This window comes from Chlorocebus sabaeus, chromosome 20 (genome assembly GCF_047675955.1).
Source record: "Chlorocebus sabaeus isolate Y175 chromosome 20, mChlSab1.0.hap1, whole genome shotgun sequence".
Taxonomy (NCBI): domain Eukaryota; kingdom Metazoa; phylum Chordata; class Mammalia; order Primates; family Cercopithecidae; genus Chlorocebus; species Chlorocebus sabaeus.
This window is the reverse complement of record NC_132923.1, coordinates 13,352,796-13,376,104: the sequence shown is the minus strand read 5'-3', so window position 1 is coordinate 13,376,104 and position 23,309 is coordinate 13,352,796. Positions and strand designations below refer to the sequence as shown.

Sequence of the window (23,309 nt, the reverse complement as noted above, 5' to 3'; positions counted from 1 at the left end):
AGCTCTACAGTGAGAATTATAAAACACTGTTCAAAGAAATCAGAGAAGCCACAAACAAATGGAAAAACATCCCATGCTCATGGATAGGAAGAATCAATATCATTAAAATGGCTATACTGCCCAAAACAGTTTACAGATTCAATGCTATTCCTATCTAACTACCAACATTCTTCACAGAACTAGAAAAAATTATTTTAAAATTCATGTGGAACCAAAAAAGAGCCCACATAGCCAAGGCAATCCTAAGCAAAAAGAACAAAGCTGGAAGAATCACATTACCCAACTTCCAACTGTACTACAAGGCTACAGTGACCAAAACAGCATGGTATGGGTACAAAAACAGGCACATAGACCAGTGGAACAAAATAGAGAGCCCAGAAGTAAGGCGTCACATCTACGACCATCTGATCTTTGACAAGGCTGACAAAAACAAGCAATGGGGAAAAGACTCATTCAATAAATGGTGCTGGGATATGCAAAAGACTGAAGCTGGACCCCTTCCTTATACCATATTCAAAAATTTCAACTCAAGATGGATTAAAGACAAATGTAAAACCCAAAACTATAAAAACCCTGGAAGACAAAGTAGGTAATACCATTCTGTACCTAGGAACAGGCCAAGATTTCATGTCAAAGACGCCAAAAGCAATCACAACAAAAGCAAAAATTGACAAATGAGATCTAATTAAACTTAAGAGCTATTGCACAGCTAAAGAAACTATCAACAGAGTAAACAGACAGTCTACAGAATGGGAGAAAATATTTGCAAACTATGCATCTGAGAAAGGTCTAATATCCAGCATCTATAAAGAACTTAAACAAATTTACAAGAGAAAAACAACCCCATTAAAATGTGGGAGGCCAAGGCAGGTGGATCACCTAAGGTCAGGAATTCGAGACCAGCCTAGCCAACATGGTGAAACCCCATCTCTGCTAAAAATACAAAAAATTAGCCAGGAGTGGTGGCTGGCACCTGTAATCGTGCCATTGAAGGCTGAGGTAGGAGAGTCGCTTGAACCTGGGAGGTGGAGGTTGCTGTGAGCCAAGATTGTGCCATTGCACTCCAGCCTGGGCAACAAGAGTGAAACCCTGTCACGAAAAAAAAAAAAAAGTGGGCAAAGGACATGAACAGCTGCTTCTCAAAAGAAGACATACATGCAGCCAACAAGCCTATGAAAAAAAGCTCAATATCACTGATCATTAGAGAAATGCAAATCAAAACCATGGTGAGATACCATCTCACACCAGTCAGAATGACTATCATTAAAAAGTCAAAAAATAGGCTGGGTGTGGTGGAGCATGCCTGTAATCCCAGCAATTTGGGAGGCCAAGGTGGGCAGATCACAAGGTCAGGAGTTCGAGACCAGCCTGGCCAACATGGTGAAACCCCTTCTCTACTAAAAATACAAAAATTAGGCCTGGTGGCGTGTGCCAGTAATCCCAGCTACTCGGGAGGCTGAGGCAGGAGAATGGCTTGAACCTGGGAAGCGGAGGTTGCAGTGAGCCGAGATTACACCATTTCACTCCAGCTCTGGGCGACAGAGCAAGACTCTACCTCGGGAAAAAAAAAAAAAGAAAGTCAAAAATAACAGATCCTGGCGAGGTTGCAGAGAAAAGAGAACCCTTATACCCTGTTGGTGGGTGTGTAAATTAGTTCAACCATCGTGGAAAGCAGTATGGCAGTTCCTCAAAGATTTAAAAACACAACTACCATTTGACCCAGCAATCCCATTACTGGGTATATACCAGAGGAATATAACTCAAATTCTACCATAAAGACACATGCAGCTGGATGCGGTGACTCACGCCTGTAATCCCAGCACTTTGGGAGGCTGAGGCAGGTGGATCACCTGAGGTTAGTAGTTCGAAACCAGCCCGGCCAACATGGTGAAACCTGGTCTCTACTAAAAATAAAAACAATTAGCCAGGCATGATGGCAGCTGCCTGTAATCCCAGCTACTTGGGAGGCTGAGGCAGCAGAATTACTTGAACCTGGGAGGCGGAGATTGTGATGAGCCAAGATCACTCCACTGCACTGCTGCCTAGGTGACAGAGTGAGACTTCCTCTCAAAAAAAAAAAAAAAAAAAAGACACATGCATGGCCAGGTGGGGTGGCTCATGCCTGTAATCTCAGCACTTTGGGAGGCCAAAGTGGGTGGATCATCTGAGGTCAGGAGTTTAAGACCAACCTGACCAACGTAATGAAACCTCGTCTCTACTAAAAATACAGAATTAGCGGGGGCATAGTGGTGCAGGCCTGTAATCTCAGCTGCTTGGGAGGCTGAGGCAGGAGAACTGCTTGAACCTGGGAGACAGAGGTTGCAGTGAGCCAAGATTGTACCATTGTATTCCAGCCTGGACAATGAGTGGAACTCTGTCTCAAAAAAAAAAAAAAAAAAAGACACATGCACACGAATGTTCATTGCAGCACTGTGCACAATAGCTAAGACATGGAATCAACCTAAATGCCCACCAATGACAGACTGGATAAAGAAAATGTGCATATACACCATGGAATATTAGGCAGCCATTAAAAAAATGAGATTATGCCTTTTGTGGGAACATGGATGGAGCTGGAGGCTATCACCCTTAGCAAACTAACGCAGGAAGAGAAAACCAAATACTGCATGTTCTCACTTACAAGTTGGAGCTAAATGATAAGAACTAAGGAACACAAAGAAGGAAACAGCAGACACTGGGGTCTACTTGAGCAGGAAGGGTGAAAGGAGGGAGAGGAACAGAAAAGATAACTAACTATTGGGTCCTGAGTTTAATAACTGGGTGATGTAATAATATGTATGACAAACCGCCGTGACGTGCTTATATAACAAACTTTCGCATGTACCCCCAAACTTAAGATAAAAATTTTTGAAAGAAATAATGATTTCCAGAAATCCTATATGTTAATTTTTTTTATTTTTTAACAAAATAAGATATTACCCTTGATTATCCTTGTATATCTCTATACAGCATGAGCTAGCTGCTGTTTTCTAATGTTTGCTGTCTGCATTAATTAATGCTTTGGTTGCTATGGTGAATTACAGAGCACAGGAAGATGCATACAAAGAATTGAACTTGTGTATTCCACTTAGCTTCAACCATCATATGGAAAAGATTTGCTGTATGTTTTACCATTGGCTTCATCAAAACATCTACTTTTAAAATTCACTGGGAAAAGGAATGAAAAGGAAAAATGTCAGGGGTATTTAAACATTGTTTTTCATAGATGTTCTTCCTTAAGTCAGCTTGAATAAGTAGTAGGAGGAGGCTCAGGAAAACATTTATTAATGTTTTCATTACCTAATGTGACATAGTCATCTTTGTGAGGTATACAATTGAGCCAAGCTCTAAGAGCCTATCCCTGTATCTAGGTTTTGTCCTTATATTTATATAACCTACATCCACAGTTTACCACCCATGACATTTTCTTTCCTCTCCAGTAGTACAAAAATACCCTGCCACCCTGAAATGATCAGACTGAAGGACAGTGTTCTCTTGCTGTGCTAAAACCCACTTGAATTTGTTCCTTCCCAGTTCTTGCCTTTCTTTTCCATAAGAGACAGATACATTCTCCAAGCAGGTGATGGTCAGAGGATAGCTATGGAGAAGCAACATCATTTTCCACGATGCTCTCATTTGTCTGCTCAACCGCTTTTTAAATTGACTTATCAGATCAGGAGCTCAAAACAAAGGTGTTAACTGTCTGATTCTTCCCATTAGTCACCAGGATGGTCACTGTACCCCTGCAAGAGAAAGATTCCCTCCCTTCTTCTTAATAAAATAATCTGTGCAATTCATTTATTTACTTAAGTAAATAAAATGTATTGATTTGAGTAATCCATTATGCAATTTATCTTGAGCAAATATATATATTACTTTCCTACATTTTTCATTTTTTTGATGAATATAATGTCCTTTCAGCCTTGAGTATTTTATTGTTTCTGAACACTTTAACTGCCTCTTATCTTCCTGCTTTTTACATAGTCTGTAACTATCTGGGTAATTTTTCAGTCATCTTCCTTCCTCCCTCCCCTTTTTTTGAGTCCTCAATAGTCTCTTCTCTTCATCCTTTTGTCCATGTGTACCTGCCGTGTTTAACTCCCATTTATAAGTGAGAACATGCTATATTTGATTTTTCTGCTTCAGAGTTATTTCACTTAGGATAATGGCCTCTTGCTCCATCCATGTTGCTGCAAAGGACATGATATCATTCTTTTTTATGCCTGCTTAGTATTCCATGGTGTATATATACCACATTTTCTTTATCCAGTCCACTGTTGGTGGATACTTAAGTTGGTTCCGTAGCTTTGCTATTGTATATAGTGCTGGGATAAACATGAGTGCATGTGTCTTTTTTTATATAATGATTTCCTTTCCTTTGGGTAGATACCCAGTAGTGGGATTTCTGGGTCGAATGGTAAGTTGTTTTTGTTTTTTGTTTTTCCTTTCTTGAGACAGCATCTCGTTCTGTTGCCCAGGCTGGATGGAGTGCAGTGGCACAGTCACAGCTCACTGCAACCTCGACTTCCCAGGCTCAAGTGATCCTCACATCTCAGCACCATCTACCTGCCCCCGGCCTCGCCAAGTAGCTGAGACTATAGGAGAATGCCACCAAACTGGGCTAATTTTTAAAAAAAATTTTTGCAGAGCTGGGGTCTCACAATGTTGCCCAAGTGGATCTCGAGCTCCTTGGCTCAAGCGATCCACCTGCCTTGGCCTCCCACAGTGCTGGGATTACAAGCATAAGCCACCAGGCCCAGCCTTTTTTTGTTGTTGTTTTTGAGGAGGAAGAGGGGACATGAGCAAGGACGTACCCTGTGCATTTGCTCCCCTCCCTATAGCTTGATTGCTAGTTCTATTTTTAGTTCTTTGAGCTAGCTCTATAATGTTTTCCACAGAGGTTGAATATAAATTTATATTCCCACCAACAGTATATGAGCATTCCCTTTTCTCCGCATCCATGCCAACGTCTGTTGTTTTTTGACTTTTTAATAAACCAAAATAGTAAGAGCCATATATGACAAACCCACAGCTAACATCATACTGAATGGGGAAAAGTTGGAAGCATTTTCCCTAAGAACTGGAACAAGATGAGGATGTCCACTCTCACTGGTCCTATTCAACATACTGAAAGCCCTACCTAGAGCAGTCAGGCAATAGAAATGTAAGACATCCAAATTGGAAAAGAGGAAGTCAAATTATCTCTGTTCACATTCAGTACGATTATATACTTAGAAAATCCTAAAGATCCCTCTAGAAGATCCCTAGACTTGATAAGTGACTTCGTTAAAGTCTCTGGATACAAAATCAACATACAAAAATGAGTAACATTTTTATGCACCAATAACATTCAAGCCGAGAATCAAAGTAAGAGCACAGTCCCATTTACAATAGACACATACACAAAATATTTAGGAATATATTTAACCAAGGAGGTGAAAGACCTTTACAAGGAGTACTTAACATTGATGAAAGAAATCATAGATGACACAAACAAATGGAAAAACATCCCATGCTCATGGATTGGAAGAATCAATATTAAAATGATCATATTACCCAGTGCAATCTACAGATTCAACACAATTCCTATCAAATTACCAACATCATTCTTCACAGAATTAGAATCCTAAAGTTGATATGGAACCAGAAGAAAGCCTGAATAGCCAAGGTGCTTTAAGCAAAAAACAAATCCAGAGTGACATTGCCTGACTTCAAATTATACTATAAGGCTACAGTAACTAAAAAAGCATGGTACTGGTACAAAAACAGACACATAGATCAATTGAACAGAATAGAGAACCCAGAAATAAAGCCACATACCTACAACCAACTGATCTTCAATAAAGTCGACAAAAATAAACAATGGGGGAAGGACACCCCATTCAATAAATTGTGCTGGGAAAATTGGCCAGCCATATGCAGAAAAATGAAATTGGACCCCTATCTCTTAACCATATACAAAAATTAACTCAAGATAGATTAAAGGCCTAAATATAAGACCTGAAACTATAAAAGTCCTAGATGAAAACCTAGGGGAAAAAATCTCTGGACATTGGCCTAGGCAAAGAATTTATGAAAAAGATCCCAAAAGCACATGCAACAAAAACAAAAGTAGACAAATAGGACTTAATTAAACTAAAGGGCTTCTGCACAGCAAAAGAAATAACCAACAGAATAAACAGACAACCTACAAATAATGCCTCCAACAAAGGACTAATATCTACATCCTACAAGGAACTTAATTAAAAAAAAAAAAAACCCATTAAAAACTGGGCAAAGGACATGAAAAGACATTTCTCAAAAGAATTACAAGTGGCCAAAAAACACTTGAAAAAATGCTCAGCATTACTGATCATCAGAGAAATGCAAATGAAAACCACACTGAGATATCATCTTATACCAGTCAGAAAGTCAGATGCCACCACTCTGGTTTTACCTTCCTACCAGCTCTTCTGAAGCCTTTGTTATTTTCTTTCTCTCTCTTGCTCTTTCGCTCTGGCTCTCGCTCTCTTCTCCCCATCACCCCATTATTTTCAGCCTCTTCTCTGCCGACTTCTTTTCCACAGGTTATAATCATACTAATTTTCTTTTGTTAAATAATAAATTTAAAGCCTTTAGTCCTAGATTTTCCTGTAAGTTATGTTCTTCCCTTCATAGCCAAGCTTCTTGGATAAAGAAGTCCACAGTTACTGTCTTCTGTTTGTCAACTCTTACTCCACTACAACACACTAAAACATTTCTTGCAAAATCACATTAGTAAATCCAGGGAACTCTCAATTCTCACCTTACTTTCCCCACTGCATCATTTCACACTATTAACCATTCTTTTCTTCTTAAGACTCAGTTGGCCCTCAACCTCTCCCTTCTGGTTCTCCTCCTACCTTTCTGAAAATGTCCTTCTCAGTTGCTAATGCTGGCTACTCTTTTTACTTGTATTGTGGTTGTTAGGGACTCACCAAAAAAATCTGTCTTTTGGTTCTCTTCTCATTCTATGATCTCCCTAGATAAAACTCATCTATTCCCATGGCTTTAGCTACCACATATTCAGGGAAAGCACTAGACCTGAATATGCAGATGTCTAGTGGGCATCTCCATTAAAATATTCCACAGGTATCTAAAACACAACGTATTTGTGTCTTATGCTCAGTAAATGTCCTTTTTCTCAAATCTAAACCACTACACCTAGTTACCAAAACCAGAAAACAGTTATGGACTCCCCCTTTACCCCTATCCTCCACATTCAGTCATTGACCAAATACTGAAGAATATGTATTTTTTGTGACTGGACATCCAGTACCTCCTCTTTACCCTTTCTAGGATGTCTTTAGTTCTAGGTTTCACCATATCTTCCCAGAAGTCTCACACTAACCTTTTATTCTCCAACTTTTCCCAACAGTTACACCCAATTCATTCTTGCACGGCTGCCAAAACTATCCTTCAAAAAAGCAAATTTGGCTGGGCACGGTGGCTCACACCTGTAATCCTAGCACTTTGGGAGGCCAAAGTGGGCGGATCACCTGAGGTCAGGAATTCAAGATCCCCAGCCTGGCCAACATGGTGAAATCCTGCCTCTACTAAAAAATACAAAAATTAGTCTGGCGTGGTGGCACGTGCCTGTATTCCCAGCTACTTGAGAGGCTGAGGCAGGAGAATCGCTTGAACCCAGGAGGGGGAGATTGCAGTGAACTAAGATCGCACCACTGCACTCCAGCCTGGGTGGCAGAGAGAGACTCCATCTCAAAATAAAAAGCAAATTTGATCCTGATAACCTGTGAAAACCTTTCAGTGATTCCCCCATGACCTGTGAGATTTGAGGTCTTCTGTGAGCTGGCTTATGCTTCTCCCTCTTTCTCTCACTATGTCCCCAACTTCACTTCTGCCCCAAAGGAAGAGTTAGGATGAGTCCACAGTTTTTGGCCCAAGCAACTAGAAGGCTAAAGTGACCATCAAGTAAGATAGGGAAAGCTATAGGTAGAACAGGCTTAGGGAAGATTGGGGATTTAAAACATGTTGAGTTGAGAAATAATTAAACATCCAAATGGAAATGTCAAGTAGACAGATATTTAAGTCTGGAGTTTAGAAGAAAGGTCTGGGCTGGAGATGGAGATTTGGGAGCCATCAGCAGATAGATGTATTTACAACCAAAAAACTGGATGTGCTTATCAAGGGAAGGAAATGTGCTGTTTCTCTGGTAATTAGTAATGTAACCACTTGTCAGTGTGGCTGTTGAGCACTTGAAATGTGTCTAGTGCTACTGGGGAATTAAATATTTAATTTTATTTTGGTTAATTTAAATTTAAATAGCCATAAGTGACAAGTGGCCACTATACTAAATGGAGCAGATGGAGGGAATGAGTTTAGTTTAAGAAGAAAGGAGGACCGATGTTTGGGCTCTGAGTATTCCACCATTAAGAGGTCACAGAGATGAAGTGGGACCATCAAAGGATACTGAAAAGTAGCAAGGGAAAAAATCAAGTATGAAATTTTCTGGAAACCAATTGAAGAAGGTGTATCCAGGAGGAGCAAGTGATCACCTCAGTCATATGTTGCTGACAAGTCAAGTAATATAAAACTGTTCTACCTCACCTATCATCAGGCAATAGTTTCATAAGGAGCTCGCAACCTAGATCCCTCCCATGCGTAGTTCACAGTAGGATTTGCACTCCTATGAGAATCTAATGCCTCTACTGATCTAAGAGCAGGCAGAGCTCAGGCCTTAATACCTGCTGCTCACCTCCTGCTGTGCCCCCACAAGTTCCTAACAGACCACGGATTGGTATTGGTCCTCAGCCTGGGTTTGGGGACCCTTATCATAATTGACACTTTACCATAACAACCTCTTCATCATTGGTAGCTTGTATAACTGTTTTATGGAGGGAAGTTTTTTTGGGGTGTGTTTGTTTGTTTGTTTTTGAATATGGAATCTCACTCTGTTGCCCAGGCTGGAGTGTGGTGGCACGATCTTGGCTCACTGCAACCTTCACCTCCCAGATTCAAGCAGTTCTCCTGCCTCAGCCTCCCGAGTAGCTGGGATTACAGGCACCTGCCACTACACCCGGCTAATTTTGTATTTCTTTTTTTTTTTTTTTTTTGAGACGGAGTCTCGCTCTGTCGCCCGGGCTGGAGTGCAGTGGCCGGATCTCAGCTCACTGCAAGCTCCCCCTCCCGGGTTTATGCCATTCTCCTGCCTCAGCCTCCCAAGTAGCTGGGACTACAGGCGCACGACACCTCACCCGGCTAGTTTTTTGTATTTTTTAGTAGAGACGGGGTTTCACCGTGTTAGCCAGGATGGTCTCGATCTCCTGACCTCGTGATCCGCCCGTCTCAGCCTCCCAAAGTGCTGGGATTACAGGCTTGAGCCACCGCGCCCGGCTAATTTTGTATTTCTAGTAGAGACGGTTTCACCATGTTGGCCAGGCTGGTCTCGAACTCCTGACGTCAAATGATCCACCCACCTTGGCCTCCCAAAATGCATACAGGCATGAGCCACCGTGCCTGGGCTTGTATAACTTTTACTGGGGAATCTCTGCAATTTAGAGACTATCTGAACATTTAAAAATAGCCACAATCGCTGATTCTGTTTCAGTGAAGTCCCACAAGAACAAATACTCTCTTAGTTAATTCCTTCAAGGTATTTTAGAAAGAGAGAGAGAGACAAGCAGGAAGGAAATGTAGGGTTAGGGTTTTTTTCAAGATTTATACACAAGCATGTATATTCCTTGATTAAAGATGTTTCTGGTTAGTTTTGTGCAATAACATTCAAAATGGATGCTTCTGCTTGATGTAGTTTTAGTGTCCAATGAGTGATTTAACAAAATTATTTGCCTAGTAGGATTAATTTTATCTTCTTTTGATAGCATGAGAAAAGAAAAACAGGACAAACATTAGTGATTTTGAAAATAATTTGATCTCCTTCTTGGTGATATCTACAGAAGGAGCTGATAGGAAGAACATTCATTTTGCTATGAAGCCATTTTGATAAGGATTGAAACAGGAAACAGTAAAACAACACAGTGCTACTCAAGTAAAGCTAGTGACTGAGCTGTGTTCACATGTCCAGTATCAGCTACACTCATGGTTTTTTTTGGTTTCCATGGTTTCTTTTTCTTGGTTTATCAAAGGATTCAGAAAAAATATTTCAAGAAAAGATGGAGTTCCTAGAAGCACCATTAATTTATGTGTCCCATTCTTTTTTTTATACTCAAAATACTAAATGTTTCTAGTTCCCATGTTTTGGGGACATCCGAATATGCCAGTTCTTTCAAAAATGTTTTGAGGTCCTTGGACAGAGGCCATTGTAATAGCACTGTACTAAGTATTTGACAAAGGGCTTATACATGAAAGGAGATGTGTAGTATTAATACAAACATAAAATACTGCTGTATTGATATCATGTGACGGTAAGGCACTCTGCACCCTCTTGAATATAAAAGAATATTTCTACATTTGGTTCCAGCAAACACTATTGTGCTATTCTGAAATCCACAGCACAGAAATTATAAGACATCCGCTCATAAACAGAAAGCAAATCACTATTCAGCATTTCCTGCTCTGTTTCCTGCCAATTTCAGATAATTAAAACTTTTTTTAAACCTTTTATTCTATTCTGCTTTAATTCTGCTTCCTCCACCAAAAAAAAAAAAAAGGTTTAGAAATTAAAACTCTGTGTGTATAAGTCACAGTCCTTTTTTTTTTTCTTCTTATCCTGTGATATTATCTCATTCTTCATTATTGCAGACCTCAGGATATCATTGTGTTTGTAATTGGAGGAGCCACATATGAAGAGGCTCTAACAGTTTATAACCTGAACCGCACCACTCCTGGAGTGAGGATTGTCCTGGGAGGCACCACGGTGCACAACACGAAAAGGTAAAGGAGAACATTCATTCTACAGCTGTGTCCTCCTTCCCAGAGGATAAAGCTTAAATTCCCTTTATGTTGGAAAAATTTGGTCAATACTAACCAAACTGCTGTAGACTGAAATTCTCTGGTGTTTGCAGCTCCAGAATAATTTAAGAATTTGTGAAACAAAAGATCTATAGTAGTTAAGTTTGTTAAGTTCATAAATCTCTTTATTTGGTCAAAGACCTAGAAAGTAAGAACCATCTTACACTGTTAACAATTTGTATTTCCTGTGTGTTCAAAAAAGGAGAAACCCTTGGACCTACTTCATAAGGAAGGGGGAAAAATTAAAAATTGTTTTTTTTTGTTTTTTTTTAAAGAAGGAGAAACCTAATAGCCACAGCTTAGACTTTCTTAATGGTCTTGAAGTCTGGAGTTTTTCTATTTTGTTGATTAACTTTATTCACTTAGCAAGTATTCAGTAAGAATACAAAGATGAATAATCTAAAGATCCTACCTCAAGTTATTGTCTATTAGGAAAGATTTAAAAATAAGAAAATACGTGCCCAGAGAGGCAGATGAAAGGGCCAAGGATTCTCAGAGTGACTAAGGGAAATTAGCAAATGTTTCACATAGAAGATAGTATATTAGCTGAGCCTTGGTTGAAAAGGACATATGGAGGGAGAGCACATTCTAGGTAGAGTTAACCACATGAACAAGTTATAAAAACTGTAGGCAACATACATACACAAAGAACAGCAAATAGTCAACTAGCTGGAATGTGTGTAATAAAGTGAAAAGATGATTGAATGCCATCATTGTGGAAGGCCTTGAGTGCCAGGCTTGGGAATTTATACTTTTTTACATAGAAAATGGGGAATTATTGAAAGCAGTGATTACAAGAAAGCCACAGTGTTTAAGGAAGATTAATTTGGCAGCTAAAGGTAGAAGAGGAAAAGACTGGAGAACCATGACATGATTGTTGAATCTAAAGATTGGTGACCCTGAGCGATCTATGCTGAGCCATGTATGCATAGATAATTTGGAGTCATTAAAAGTATTTATATACTTTTTTATTTTGTATGATTATTTGGTTTTTAATATAACTTTTCTCCTTTATTATGGAAGTAATATATGCATATTCTGAATTTTTTTAATTCAGAAAGTACAAAGTACAAAGTTTCCATAATCTAACCACTTGTTACATTTTAGTGTTTTCAGGCCTTTTTTCTAAGCCTGTATAGATGTTTGTGTGACTGTGTGGGCAGAAAGGAATCTCATCATACATTCTGCCTTTTAACTTTCATTTTGCAGTCTGATGTAAACATCTTCTAGTGTTGAATATATAATCATTCTTTCATTAAACAAATATTTATTGGATAAGATTTCTTGGGTTTGAATCCTGATTTCCCTTATACTATTTTTGTGAACTTGGGCCAATTACTAACCTCTTTGTTAGTATCCAGAACTCACTGGCCATTTATATATTTCTTTTGTGAATTGCTAGTTCATATTCTGTGCCCATTCCACAATTGGAGTATTCCTTTTTTTCTTAATAATTTTTTTTAATGTGGCACATCTGCACTATGGAATACTATGCAGCCATAAAAAAGGATGAGTTCATGTCCTTTGTAGGGACATGGATGAAGCTGGAAACCATCATTCTGAGCAAACTATTGCAAGGACAGAAAACCAAACACCACATGTTCTCACTCATAGGTGGGAATTGAACAATGAGAACACTTGCACACAGGGTAGGGAACATCACACACCGGAGCCTGTCATAGGGTGGTGGGAGGCGGAAGGGATAGCATTAAGAGATATACCTAATGTAAATGACGAGTTGATGGGTGCAGCACACCAACATGGCACATGTATACATATGTAACAAACCTGCACATTGTGCACATGTACCCTAGAACTTAAAGTATAATAAAAAATAATAATTTTTTAAATTCTATGTAATAAGTAAGGTTATTGGCCATTTGTCTAGTATATATTTTGCAAATCTTTTTCCTCTATATTTTTGTTTTGTTGTATAAAACAGTGTTTTGTTGTATAAAAGTTTTGTTGTTATTATTTTAATTTTATATTGTCACAGCTACCTGTGATTTCTGCCTTTGGTGTCATGCCTGGAAGGTTCTTTCCTACCCGAGATTATATAAATACTAACATGCATTTTAAAAATTATTTTTAGGATACATATTTAACATGGTATCTTTACAGTCTATCAGAATTTTAGTTTTGTGTAAACAGTGCTGTAGGGTTTCCTTTTATAACTTCTACAGAAATATTACAGTGAGGGGCTTTTTTCTTCTTGACACCAAATACACCAGGTCTTTCCCAACACCGTTTTTCCAATTTTCCAGACACTAACTGGATATCTAACAATTTGATTCAATTCTGACACGATCTACCTGGAGTTAGCATCTCATCTCGAAGTTAAAAGGGCTTAATCCCACAAGACCACCCCTACTTCAGATGCCAGTCACAAGTCCCAGACCACCTGAGTGACTGGTTGTAAATCAGGGGTTCCCATGACCCCTTTCTCAGGTTTGATAATTTACTAGAACAGTTCACACAACTCAGGAAAACACTTTACTACATTTGCCAGTTATTATAAAGGATACAACTCAGGAACAGTCAAATGGAAGAGATGCATAGGGCAAGGTATAGGGATGGGGTGTGGAGTCTCCATGCCTGCTCCAGGAACACCCACCCCACCCCAGCACCTTGATATGTTCACCAACCCACAAACTGTTCGAACACTATTGGGTAGGGGTTTTTATGGAGGTTTCATTATGTGGGCATGCTTGATTAAATCATTAGCCCCTGGTGATTGATTCAGGCTCCAGCTGTTTCCCCAGCCCTGGAGGTTCAGGCGTGAGGCTGAAAATTCAAAGTTTCTTATAAAGGCTTGGCCTTTCAGGCAACTAGCCCTCATCATGAAGCTACCTAGAGGCCCACCGAGAGTAATCTCATTGAAACAAAAGACAATCCTGTCACCCTCAGTACTCAGAAAATTCTTAGGGAATTAGGAGCTCTGTGCCAAGAATGGGGACAAAGACTAAATATCTTTCTATGATACTACATACATACACTTATACATAGGCATTTCATTATGTACAGAAAAGTATATAAAGGAGAAAACAGCTCATTAAAACATTGCAAAGTAAATATATCTATTAAACGACCACTGAGCGTAATGATCAAGAAATAGCACATTACCAGCACCCCCCGCAGCCTTTCTTATTCCTCTTGCTCCCTCCTTGTCACAGATCCCTGCAAAGTATTCATTATTATGACTTCTGTCACTATAGATTAGTTTTACCTGTTCTTAAAAGATATTTTTTTAATAAAAGAAGAAATAGGCTGGGCACGGTGGCTCACACCCATAATCCCAGCACTTTGGGAGGCCAAGGTGGGTGGATCATATGAGGTCAGGAGTTTGAGACCAGCCTGGCCAACATGGTGAAACCCCGTCTCTACTAAAAATACAAAAATTAGCCAGGCGCAGTGGCAGGCACCTGTAGTCTCAGCTATTCAGGAGGCTGAGGCAGGAGAATGCTTCATCCTGGGAGGTAGAGGTGAGCCGAGATCATGCCACTGCACTCCAGCCTGGGTGACAGAGCAAGAGTCTGTCTCAAAGAAAAAAAAAAAAAGAAGAAATAAAGACTAGATTTAATCTATTTCTGCCTTTCTCACAAATAATATAAGAATCTTAGTGTTTTAACTGTAATCACCTTCCTCCCAATTTGTATACTATCATTGTCCAGTGTTTTGGTTTTACCTTTTTAAATTCCCAAATTAATCATTATTTTCAGTAGTTAATGTTTATATTTACCCACATATTTGCCCCCTTTTCCCCCTCCACTTTGTTTCTTTCCTCCTGGCTCTTTCTTCAATCCAGTTTTCTTACTAAAGAACATTCTTGCCTGAATCCCATGCCTGTACTCCCAGCACTTTGGGAGGCCGAGGTGGGCAGATCACTTGAGGTCAGGAATTCGAGACCAGCCTGGCCAACATGGTGAAATCCCATCTCTACTGAAAAATACAAAAATTAGCCAGGCGTGGTGGCACATGCCTGTAATCCCAGTTACTCAGGAGGCTGGAGAATTGCTTGAACTGGGGAGGTGGAGGCTGCAGTGAGCCAACATCGAGCCACTGCACTCCAGCCTGGGCAACAGAGCAAGACACCATTCCATATATATAGACAATAATATATTCTATATTGGCCAGTAGTTTAGGAGGCCGTGGCAGGAGGATCACTTGAGCTCAGAAGTTTAAGACCAACCTGAGCAATATAGAGTGACCCTGTTTCTACAAAAAAAAAAAACATAAAAATTAGCTGGGCATGGACTAGGCATGGTGGCTCACACCTATAATCCCAGCACTTTGGGAGGCCAAGGCAGGCAGATTGCTTGAGCCCAGGAATTCAAGAGGAGTTCAAGGAGTTCAGCCTGGGCAACATGGTAAAATTTTGTATTTACAAAAAAACACAAAAATCTGTTGGGCATGGTAGCATGTGTCTGTGGTCCCAGCTACTTGGGAGGCTGAGGTGGGAAGATCACAAGTGTGGGAGATTGAGGCTGCAGTGAGCCATGGTTGTGTCACCGCCCCCCAGCCTATCTGAATGAAACCCTGTCTAAAAACAAAAAAAAAACTTTAATATTTTTTCAGCTATTGTTCATTTTGATGCCTTTGTCTAAAAGTGTCTTAATTCAGCTAAGTTTAGAATTTCAGGTTGATAATTTTCACTTACTTAAAAGTAGGACAACAATGGAATACTGTATTACTTGGTATGAAAAATTCATGTTTGGCATAATTTCTGGAAATTTTACAGTCATTATTTCTTTGAATGTTGCTTCTCTTTCATCTCCTGTTGTCTATCCTTCTGGAATTATTGTGAGATATATGTTAAACCTTCATCTATTCTTCAGGTCTCTTAAGCTCTCATTTTTGTTATCCATCTGCTATCTCTCTGTGCTGTCTTCTGTATAATTTTTTCAGATCAGTGTTCTAGTTTAGTAATTCTTTCTTCAGCTATATCTGATCTATGTTTAATTTGTCTACTAAGTCCACTAAGATTATATTTTTATGCTTATGAGTTCTATTTGCTTCTTTTTCAAATTTGCCTGATGTTTTTGTGAATATCCTCTTTTTTTCTCATGTTTTCAAATCCTTTATTTTTCCTAAACCACATTAACTCTATAATCTGAACTACGTGGAGGTCTAATTCTGCTGTTGTATCTGCTAACATTAGCTCATGATGAAGCATTTCTGCTTGTGTTCTGTAATTTTGACTGATGAGTTATCTTAAGAAGGGTTTTATCTATAGCACCCATGAGGAGCTGACATTCAAGATCTATCTCTCTTGCATATTTTTTCTTTAATTTTTGCTAGGTACCCCAAGAGCATTGTCAGTCTGGAATCATTTTTATGTTAGTTTCTATACTTAACGGTTCCTGAACCTTGCAAAGCATATCTGCTTGTGCAGATAGATTTTTTTAGTCCACTTTTTCAGTGAGAGTTTCTATATTATATGGAAATCTCAATTTTGATTTATTTTCCTACCAAGGCCTAAACCTTCTTTCCTGACCCTCTGTGACTACTAAAACACAGTGCCCTTGTTTAATAACACTGGCACACACCTATTAGATAGTGGTAGCATCAGTTTATACTTATCAAGCTAAGTTTTTATTCCCTTTTTGTGCTGACCCTTGGCAATTCCTCTTACTTTCTAAAGAATTTAGATATTCATTTAAAAGGATGTTTGTTGTTTTTTATCCTGCATTTGTACGTGTTTTATTACAAGATAATTTTCACCTTATATAATCTGCCTTAATTCCAGAAATGGAAGTATCAGTGTGGTTATGATCTTGGGAGTAGATAAAATGGTAGTGACATTATAGAAACTCCGTTTTGAACACTAGTAGATAATATTATTTGGAAGGATAGCCATGCGTCCTAAAATGTCAAACTGAGGCTTTTGTACCTAATTCAGGGTCACCTCTTGAATATTTTTGAGCACAGAAGTGACATAATATTATTAGAGCTGTTTTATTCAAGTTTCTCCCTTTGCTGCTAATAAAAGTAGTAATAGTTCATACTTACTGAGTAGATACTATGTGCTAGGCACTGTACTGCATACTTTAAATCTATTAACTCATTGAATCCTCACATAAAGTTTCTACTATTATTATCTTTACATATGGAAACTGAGGCACAGAGAGATTAACTTACTCAAGTAAACATGACTAGTAAGAGATGGAGCTAGTATTGGAAGCCAGAACCCATGCTTTTGACCACTATGCATTTCCTTCCTGTTACTTGAATGCCTAATACTGCATTATTCTCTAAATAATATTTAATAATTTAGAGTTCAAAAGGTTTTATTTATTACTTGATGGTAGCCATATAGGATTTTGTCTTCTTGATCCAAATGAGTTTTTTCATGAATGTTTAGTTAATCATATGCTTTTAAATAGGCTTCCATATCAGAATTCAAAAAGATGAATTGGCTCTTAAGTGGTTCCTCTGAGAGTTAATGTTTCTCACTATTTGTAGCCTTATGGCCAGTAACTAAGAATTTTAGCATCATCCCTTTAATTTGAAATATCAGAAGGTTAAAATTAAATGTGTATATCTCCATTTAAAAAAATAGGCTGGCTGCAGTGACTCACACCTGTAATCCTAGCACTTTGGGAGGCCAAGGTGGGCGGACCACAAGGTCAGGAGATTGAGACCATTCCGGGTAACACGATGAAACCCCGTCTCTACTAAAAATACAAAAATTAGCTGGGCATGGTGGCGTGCACCAGTAGTCCCAGCTACTCAGGAGGCTGAGGCAGGAGAATCACTTGAACCTGGGAAGCAGAGGTTGCAGTGAGCCGAGATCGCCCGACTGCACTCCAGCCTGGGCTACAGAGGGAGACTCCATCTCAAAAAATAAAAATAAAAATAAATAATAATAAGTAGGGGGGCCGGGCATGGTGGGTCATGCCTGTAATCCCAGCACTTTGGGAGGCCGACGTGGGTGGATCACCTGAAGTCACGAGTTTGAGACCAGCCTGGCCAACATGGGGAAACCCCATCTCTACTAAAAATACAAAAATTAGCCAGGCGTGGTGACAGGAGCCTGTAGTCCCAGCTACTCGGGGGGCTGAGGCAGGAGAATCATTTGAACCCGGGAGGCAGAGGTTGCAGTGAGCCAAGATTGCACCACTGCACTCCAGCCTGGGCAGCAAGAGTGAGACTCTGTCTCAAAAATAAATAAGTAAGTAAGTAGAAATAAAAAAATTAAAAATAAGTTGGGAGCCAGGCATGGTGGCCCGGGCCTGTAATCCCAGAACTTTGGGAGGCCGAAGTGGGCAGATTGCTTGAACTCAGGAGTTTGAGACCAGCCTGCGCAATGTGGCAAAACTCCATCTCTAACAAAAATACAAAAAAGTAGCCAGGCATGGTGGTGCCACCTGTGGTCTCAGGTACTTGGGGGGCTGAGGCGGGAGAATCTCTTGAGTCCAGGAGGCAGAGGCTGTAGTAAGCTGAGATAACACCACTGCACTCCAGCCTGGGTGACAGAGCAAAACCCTGTCTCAAAATAAATAATATAAGTTGGATTTAGATAGAAAGATAGATTAGTAAAGATTTTTATATATGTCTTTGTAATTTAGTCATATTACATACAAAAATATATGTTTTAGATGTGTTTGACTAATTACTAGTGGTATGGGCTGGGTATGGTGGCTCACGCCTGTAATCTCAGCACTTTGAGCACTTCGGAAGCCCAAGGCAGGCATATCACTTGAGGCCAGGAGTTCGAGACTAGCCTGGCCAACATAGTGAAACCTTGTCTCTACTAAAAAATACAAAAATTAGTCGAGTGTGGTGGTGTGCGCCTATAATCCCAGCTACTTGGGAGGCTGAGGCACGAGAATCACTTGAACCCAGGAGACAGAGGTTGCAGTGAGCTGAGATGGCACCATTGCACTCCAGCCTGGGCAACAGGGCGAGACCCTGTCTCAAAAAAAAAAAAGTACTGTGAATAAAACTTCATTTTCTGTTCAAAGAAAATAATAAAACAATGAAACATCTAAAGTTTTCCTTAAATTAGTATTCAAGTTCCTGACAAATGACCTTTTGTTTTTTGGGGGACGGAGTCTTGCTCTGTCGCCCAGGCTGGCGTGTAGTGGCGTGATCTCGGCTCACTGCAAATTCAGCCTCCCAGATTCGAGCAATTCTCCTGCCTCAGCCTCCAGAGTAGCTGGGACTACAGGCATGCACCACCACACCCGGCTAATTTGTATTTTTGGTAGAGACGGGGTTTCACCATGCTGGCCAGGCTGGTCTCAAACTCAGGACCTCAAGTGATCCACCTGCCTTGTCCTCCCGAAGTGCAGGGATTACAGGAGTGAGCCACCGCACCTGGCCTCAACGAATTATCCTTACATAAAATTAAGAAGGTAAGGCAGCCCTGCAAAGGCTTTATGCTAGATTCTTCCAGCTATTGTCAGCGTTTGTATCTGTGTGACCTAATAGCATGCTAAGTAGTACGCTGTATTACATTTGAGCCAATATCTTAGCAATAAAGATTCAATAAAATTTTGGACAGAATTGTTCACTGGATTCCTGACCAATGAAACTTTTATGAAGAAGGAGTTGCTATGACAGTCACCAAATGGGAAAAAATATTAGTTGATTTTTGCAATATATAAATGATTTAATATCAAGTGTTTATAGTTTACTTTTATAAATATATAGCCCCTAGCCAATAAGTAAATAGTGAAATTTATCATACCAGTAAGAAGATGATGGAATTTATATTTCAGAGGCCAGTTAAAATTGTAAAGGCTTAAGTAATTGAAAGCAATAGTTTCAGCTTTGAATAGAAAGGCTCAGTTTTCATGATGAATGTAGGATACCTTGGGTATTACTAACATATTTAGTAAGTTTACAACTCTTAATACATATTGGAATCTTAGACTCTCAGTAATGGAAAGGCTAATATTTTTTTAAAATCAGTTTTATTCCTGGATATAGTAGGGCTGCAGTGAACTAGCAATAAAGACCTTGATTTGGAAGAGAAAACATTGAATAATTTGTTTCTGTGAATTACTAGGGTTTAATTTTGTAGGAGTTTTAGTGTATAATTTTCTCTGTAATATATGGGTTATTTCTTAAGGAAACAGGCCAAAAGAATAAATGATGACAAAAATACAGCCTTGATCTCAAGAGCTCTGCAGCACAGAAGTAGCTTTTTGAGAGACTAGGGAGATTAGAAAATGGTATACGTTTAGATTTGCCATGATATATGCTCTCCTTTTATATTTAGAATCATGTAAGTCATGGTATGGTTGGCCATGTGTTACATATCTTACATCCAAATCCATAGATTTGGATTACTGGGGACTCCAATAAACAGGAAAGAAATGATATCTTGTCACTGTGTGATGTGCTAATACAGAAGCTACTATCCTTCCAGAACAGGAAATGTCTGTTGTGGGATATTTATGGTCACTTGGTTTCCCTATTACAACTCTTAAATAAAATCTGAGATTACTACAGATTTATTCTGCACTCAAATTTCAGAATTACCACCTACTAGTTTTTTTTATTACGTAATCACTTAATGTAATGGGTAGATAGGTCAAAATTGATCTCCTGCATCCCAAAAAATAACAAGTACCCTTACCCCTCAGGTAGCAATTTTAACAACCTTGATCCTGGTTTCTCTATTTCTAACACACATCAAGATCGCTTTTACTGTAAATTGAAACAAAATCTTAGTTGTAAACAAAACTTAAAAATAAAGAATAGGAAGCAATTATTCCTTTCCTCCCTAGTATATTTCCAAAAATGAACATAATTTTTAGTGTGAGAATAGGGCTTTTGTATAAGTAAGCTCGTCATCTTAAACCAGAAGTTACCTGAATATATAGGTCCCTTAGATCCTAATAGGAAATATATATTAGTTTAATCTGAAATTCAAGTTGTCATTCAAAGTTATTATTTTAAAGTGGCTCTTTCTTGCATACTTTATTTCTTTAAAACAGTTTTTTTGCGATAATATTTTTTAGTGATTCAGGCGCTGGTTGTAATGAAGCAGAGTTCTATATATGCAGGCCTTCTGTAGTTGTGTGATTTGTTTCTATAGGGCCTACTCTGATTAGCTGTAATTGTGATTATCTTTGTTTAGATTTAAACACCATTTAAAATAGAAGGCATGTATTTGCTGCTAAGACACCAAGGAACTTTGCAGAAGCTAATTATCTCCTTAGCAACATTCTTAATAAAATTGCCTTCTAAATAAAGAGAGGCAGTCAATATTTCTTCTCTTTCCATAGCCATATGAAGTTTAATATGAATTTTGTATTACTTCCCTTTTTCCTTTCATATATAATGAAATACACAGAAATAAAAAGTAGTAACCAATTACAGAGACTTATTTAAAGATATAACTCGTGCTTTTTTGAAGACCAAGAACCTGCCCTGAAAAAGAATCTGACCTGAACACATGCTGTCCTAAGCAGTTAGTCTAGTGTGTCTGTGGGGTCTGTGCAGGTTTGTGTGTACAGACTGTTATCTCCTGTCTCAGTATTTGCCCTTCTTATGGAATTACTTTCCTTCCTCTTATTACCTTATCTCCTCCTCTTCATTTGTCTCATTAGTTGTATTAGCCATATATATATTTACTTGTAGGAGAGGGGGAATGTCAAATTTCAATTTCTAAGAATTATATATGGCATGAGTCATTGCTATAACATCACAGAAATTTTCATCAACATCTATATAGAACAGTCAGGAGTTCTAGTTATGAGTTCTGTAATAGATAAATATTTATTGAACATGTGAGAACAATGTAAAGCCAGTAGTTTGTTCACTCAAGTATTTACTGAGCACTGGGATACCTCCATGAATAAAACAAAGATCCTAACCCTTGTGAAGCTTTCATTTTAATGCAGGAGGAGACAGAAATAAACAATAAACTTAACAAATAAGTATATTTTATAGTAAATCAGTATGTAATAAATGCAGTGGCGGGGGTAGGGAATGTGAAACTGTGTAAAGGGAAATTGAAAGTGCTTAGGGACAGTGGCTGTAGGTTACACTACTCAGTATGGTATCAGGAAAGGCCTCCTTAAGAAGAGATGTGTGTAGGCCAAGTGCCATGGCTCGCGCCTATAATCCCAGCACTTTGGGAGACCAAGGCGGCCAGATCACCTGAGGTCAAGAGTTCAAGACCAGCCTGGCCAACATGGTGAAACCCCATCTCTACTAAAAATACAAAAATTAGCTGGGCCTGGTGATGCACTCCTGTAATCCCAGCTACGTGGGAGGCTGAGGCAGGAGAATCACTTGAACCCAGGATGTGGAGGTTGCAGTGAGCTGAGATCGAGCCACTACACTCCAGCCTGGGCGACAGAAAGAAGAGTGTACAAAGACTTAAAGGAGGTTGGGGAGTAAGCCACACAGGTAGAAGGAAAAAGCATTCCAGGCACAGGCACAGCCGTGTCCTAAGAATCATGCAATGCATTGCAAGAGCTGCAAGGAGGCTGGTGAGTCTGGGTGGAGTGAGCAAGAGAAGTAGAAAGAAATGCAGTGTGACAGGCATCGATATCTGGGGCTGTTCCTGGAGTGCCTTATAGACTGTGAGGACTGCTTTTCGCTAGGAGTTAGCACTTTTGGGTTGGGTTGTTTTTTTTTAATGTTTTTATTGAGATATAATTTACATACCATACAAGTCACCCTTTGAAGTGTAAAATTCAGTGGTTTTTAGTATATTCACAGATATATTCAACTATTACCACAGTCAATTTTAGAACATTTTCATCGGTTGGGCGTGGTGGCTCACACCTGTAATCCCAGCACTTTGGGAGGCTGAGGTGGGTGGATCACCTGAAGTCTGGAGTTCAAGACCAACCTGGCCAACATGGTGAAGCCCCATCTGTACTAAAAATACAAAAATTAGACTGGCACGGTGGCATGCACCTGTAATCCCAGCTACTTGGGAGGCTGAGGCAGGGGAATTTCTTGAACCCAGGAGGCGGAGGTTGCATCATGCCATTGCACTCCAGCCTAGACAACAAGAGTGAAACTACTCAAAAAAAAAAAAAAAAAAAAAAAAAGCATTTTCATCATGTCAAAAAATCCCCCCCTCCAGCCCTAATAAACCACTAATCTAACTTCTCTTTCTATAAATGTCCCCATTCTGAGCATTGTATATGAATGGAATAATATGATATGTATTCTTTTGTGACTGGCTTCTTTCACTTAGCATAATGTTTTCAAGGCTTCTCCATGTGTAACATACATCAGTACTTTATTCCTTTTTATGACTGAGTAATATTTCACTGTACGCATGTACCATGTTTTATTCATTCATCAATTGATGGACATTTAGATTGTTTCCATCTTTTGGCGATTATAAATAATGCTGCTGTAAACATTTATGTACAAGTTTTTGTGTG

General features: G+C 39.2%; 1 protein-coding gene across 2 annotated transcripts in view; it reads left to right on the top strand.

The window, feature by feature from the left end:
- The window catches only part of VPS45 (vacuolar protein sorting 45 homolog), an 83,365-nt gene that overhangs the window by 37,240 nt on the left and 22,816 nt on the right, over nt 1–23,309 (top strand). For both annotated transcript variants that reach the window (XM_008019224.3, XM_008019223.3), the window contains exon 14: nt 10,738–10,869. In XM_008019224.3, the coding sequence (XP_008017415.1) occupies nt 10,738–10,869 (132 nt within the window). The remainder of the gene's footprint in view (nt 1–10,737; nt 10,870–23,309) is intronic.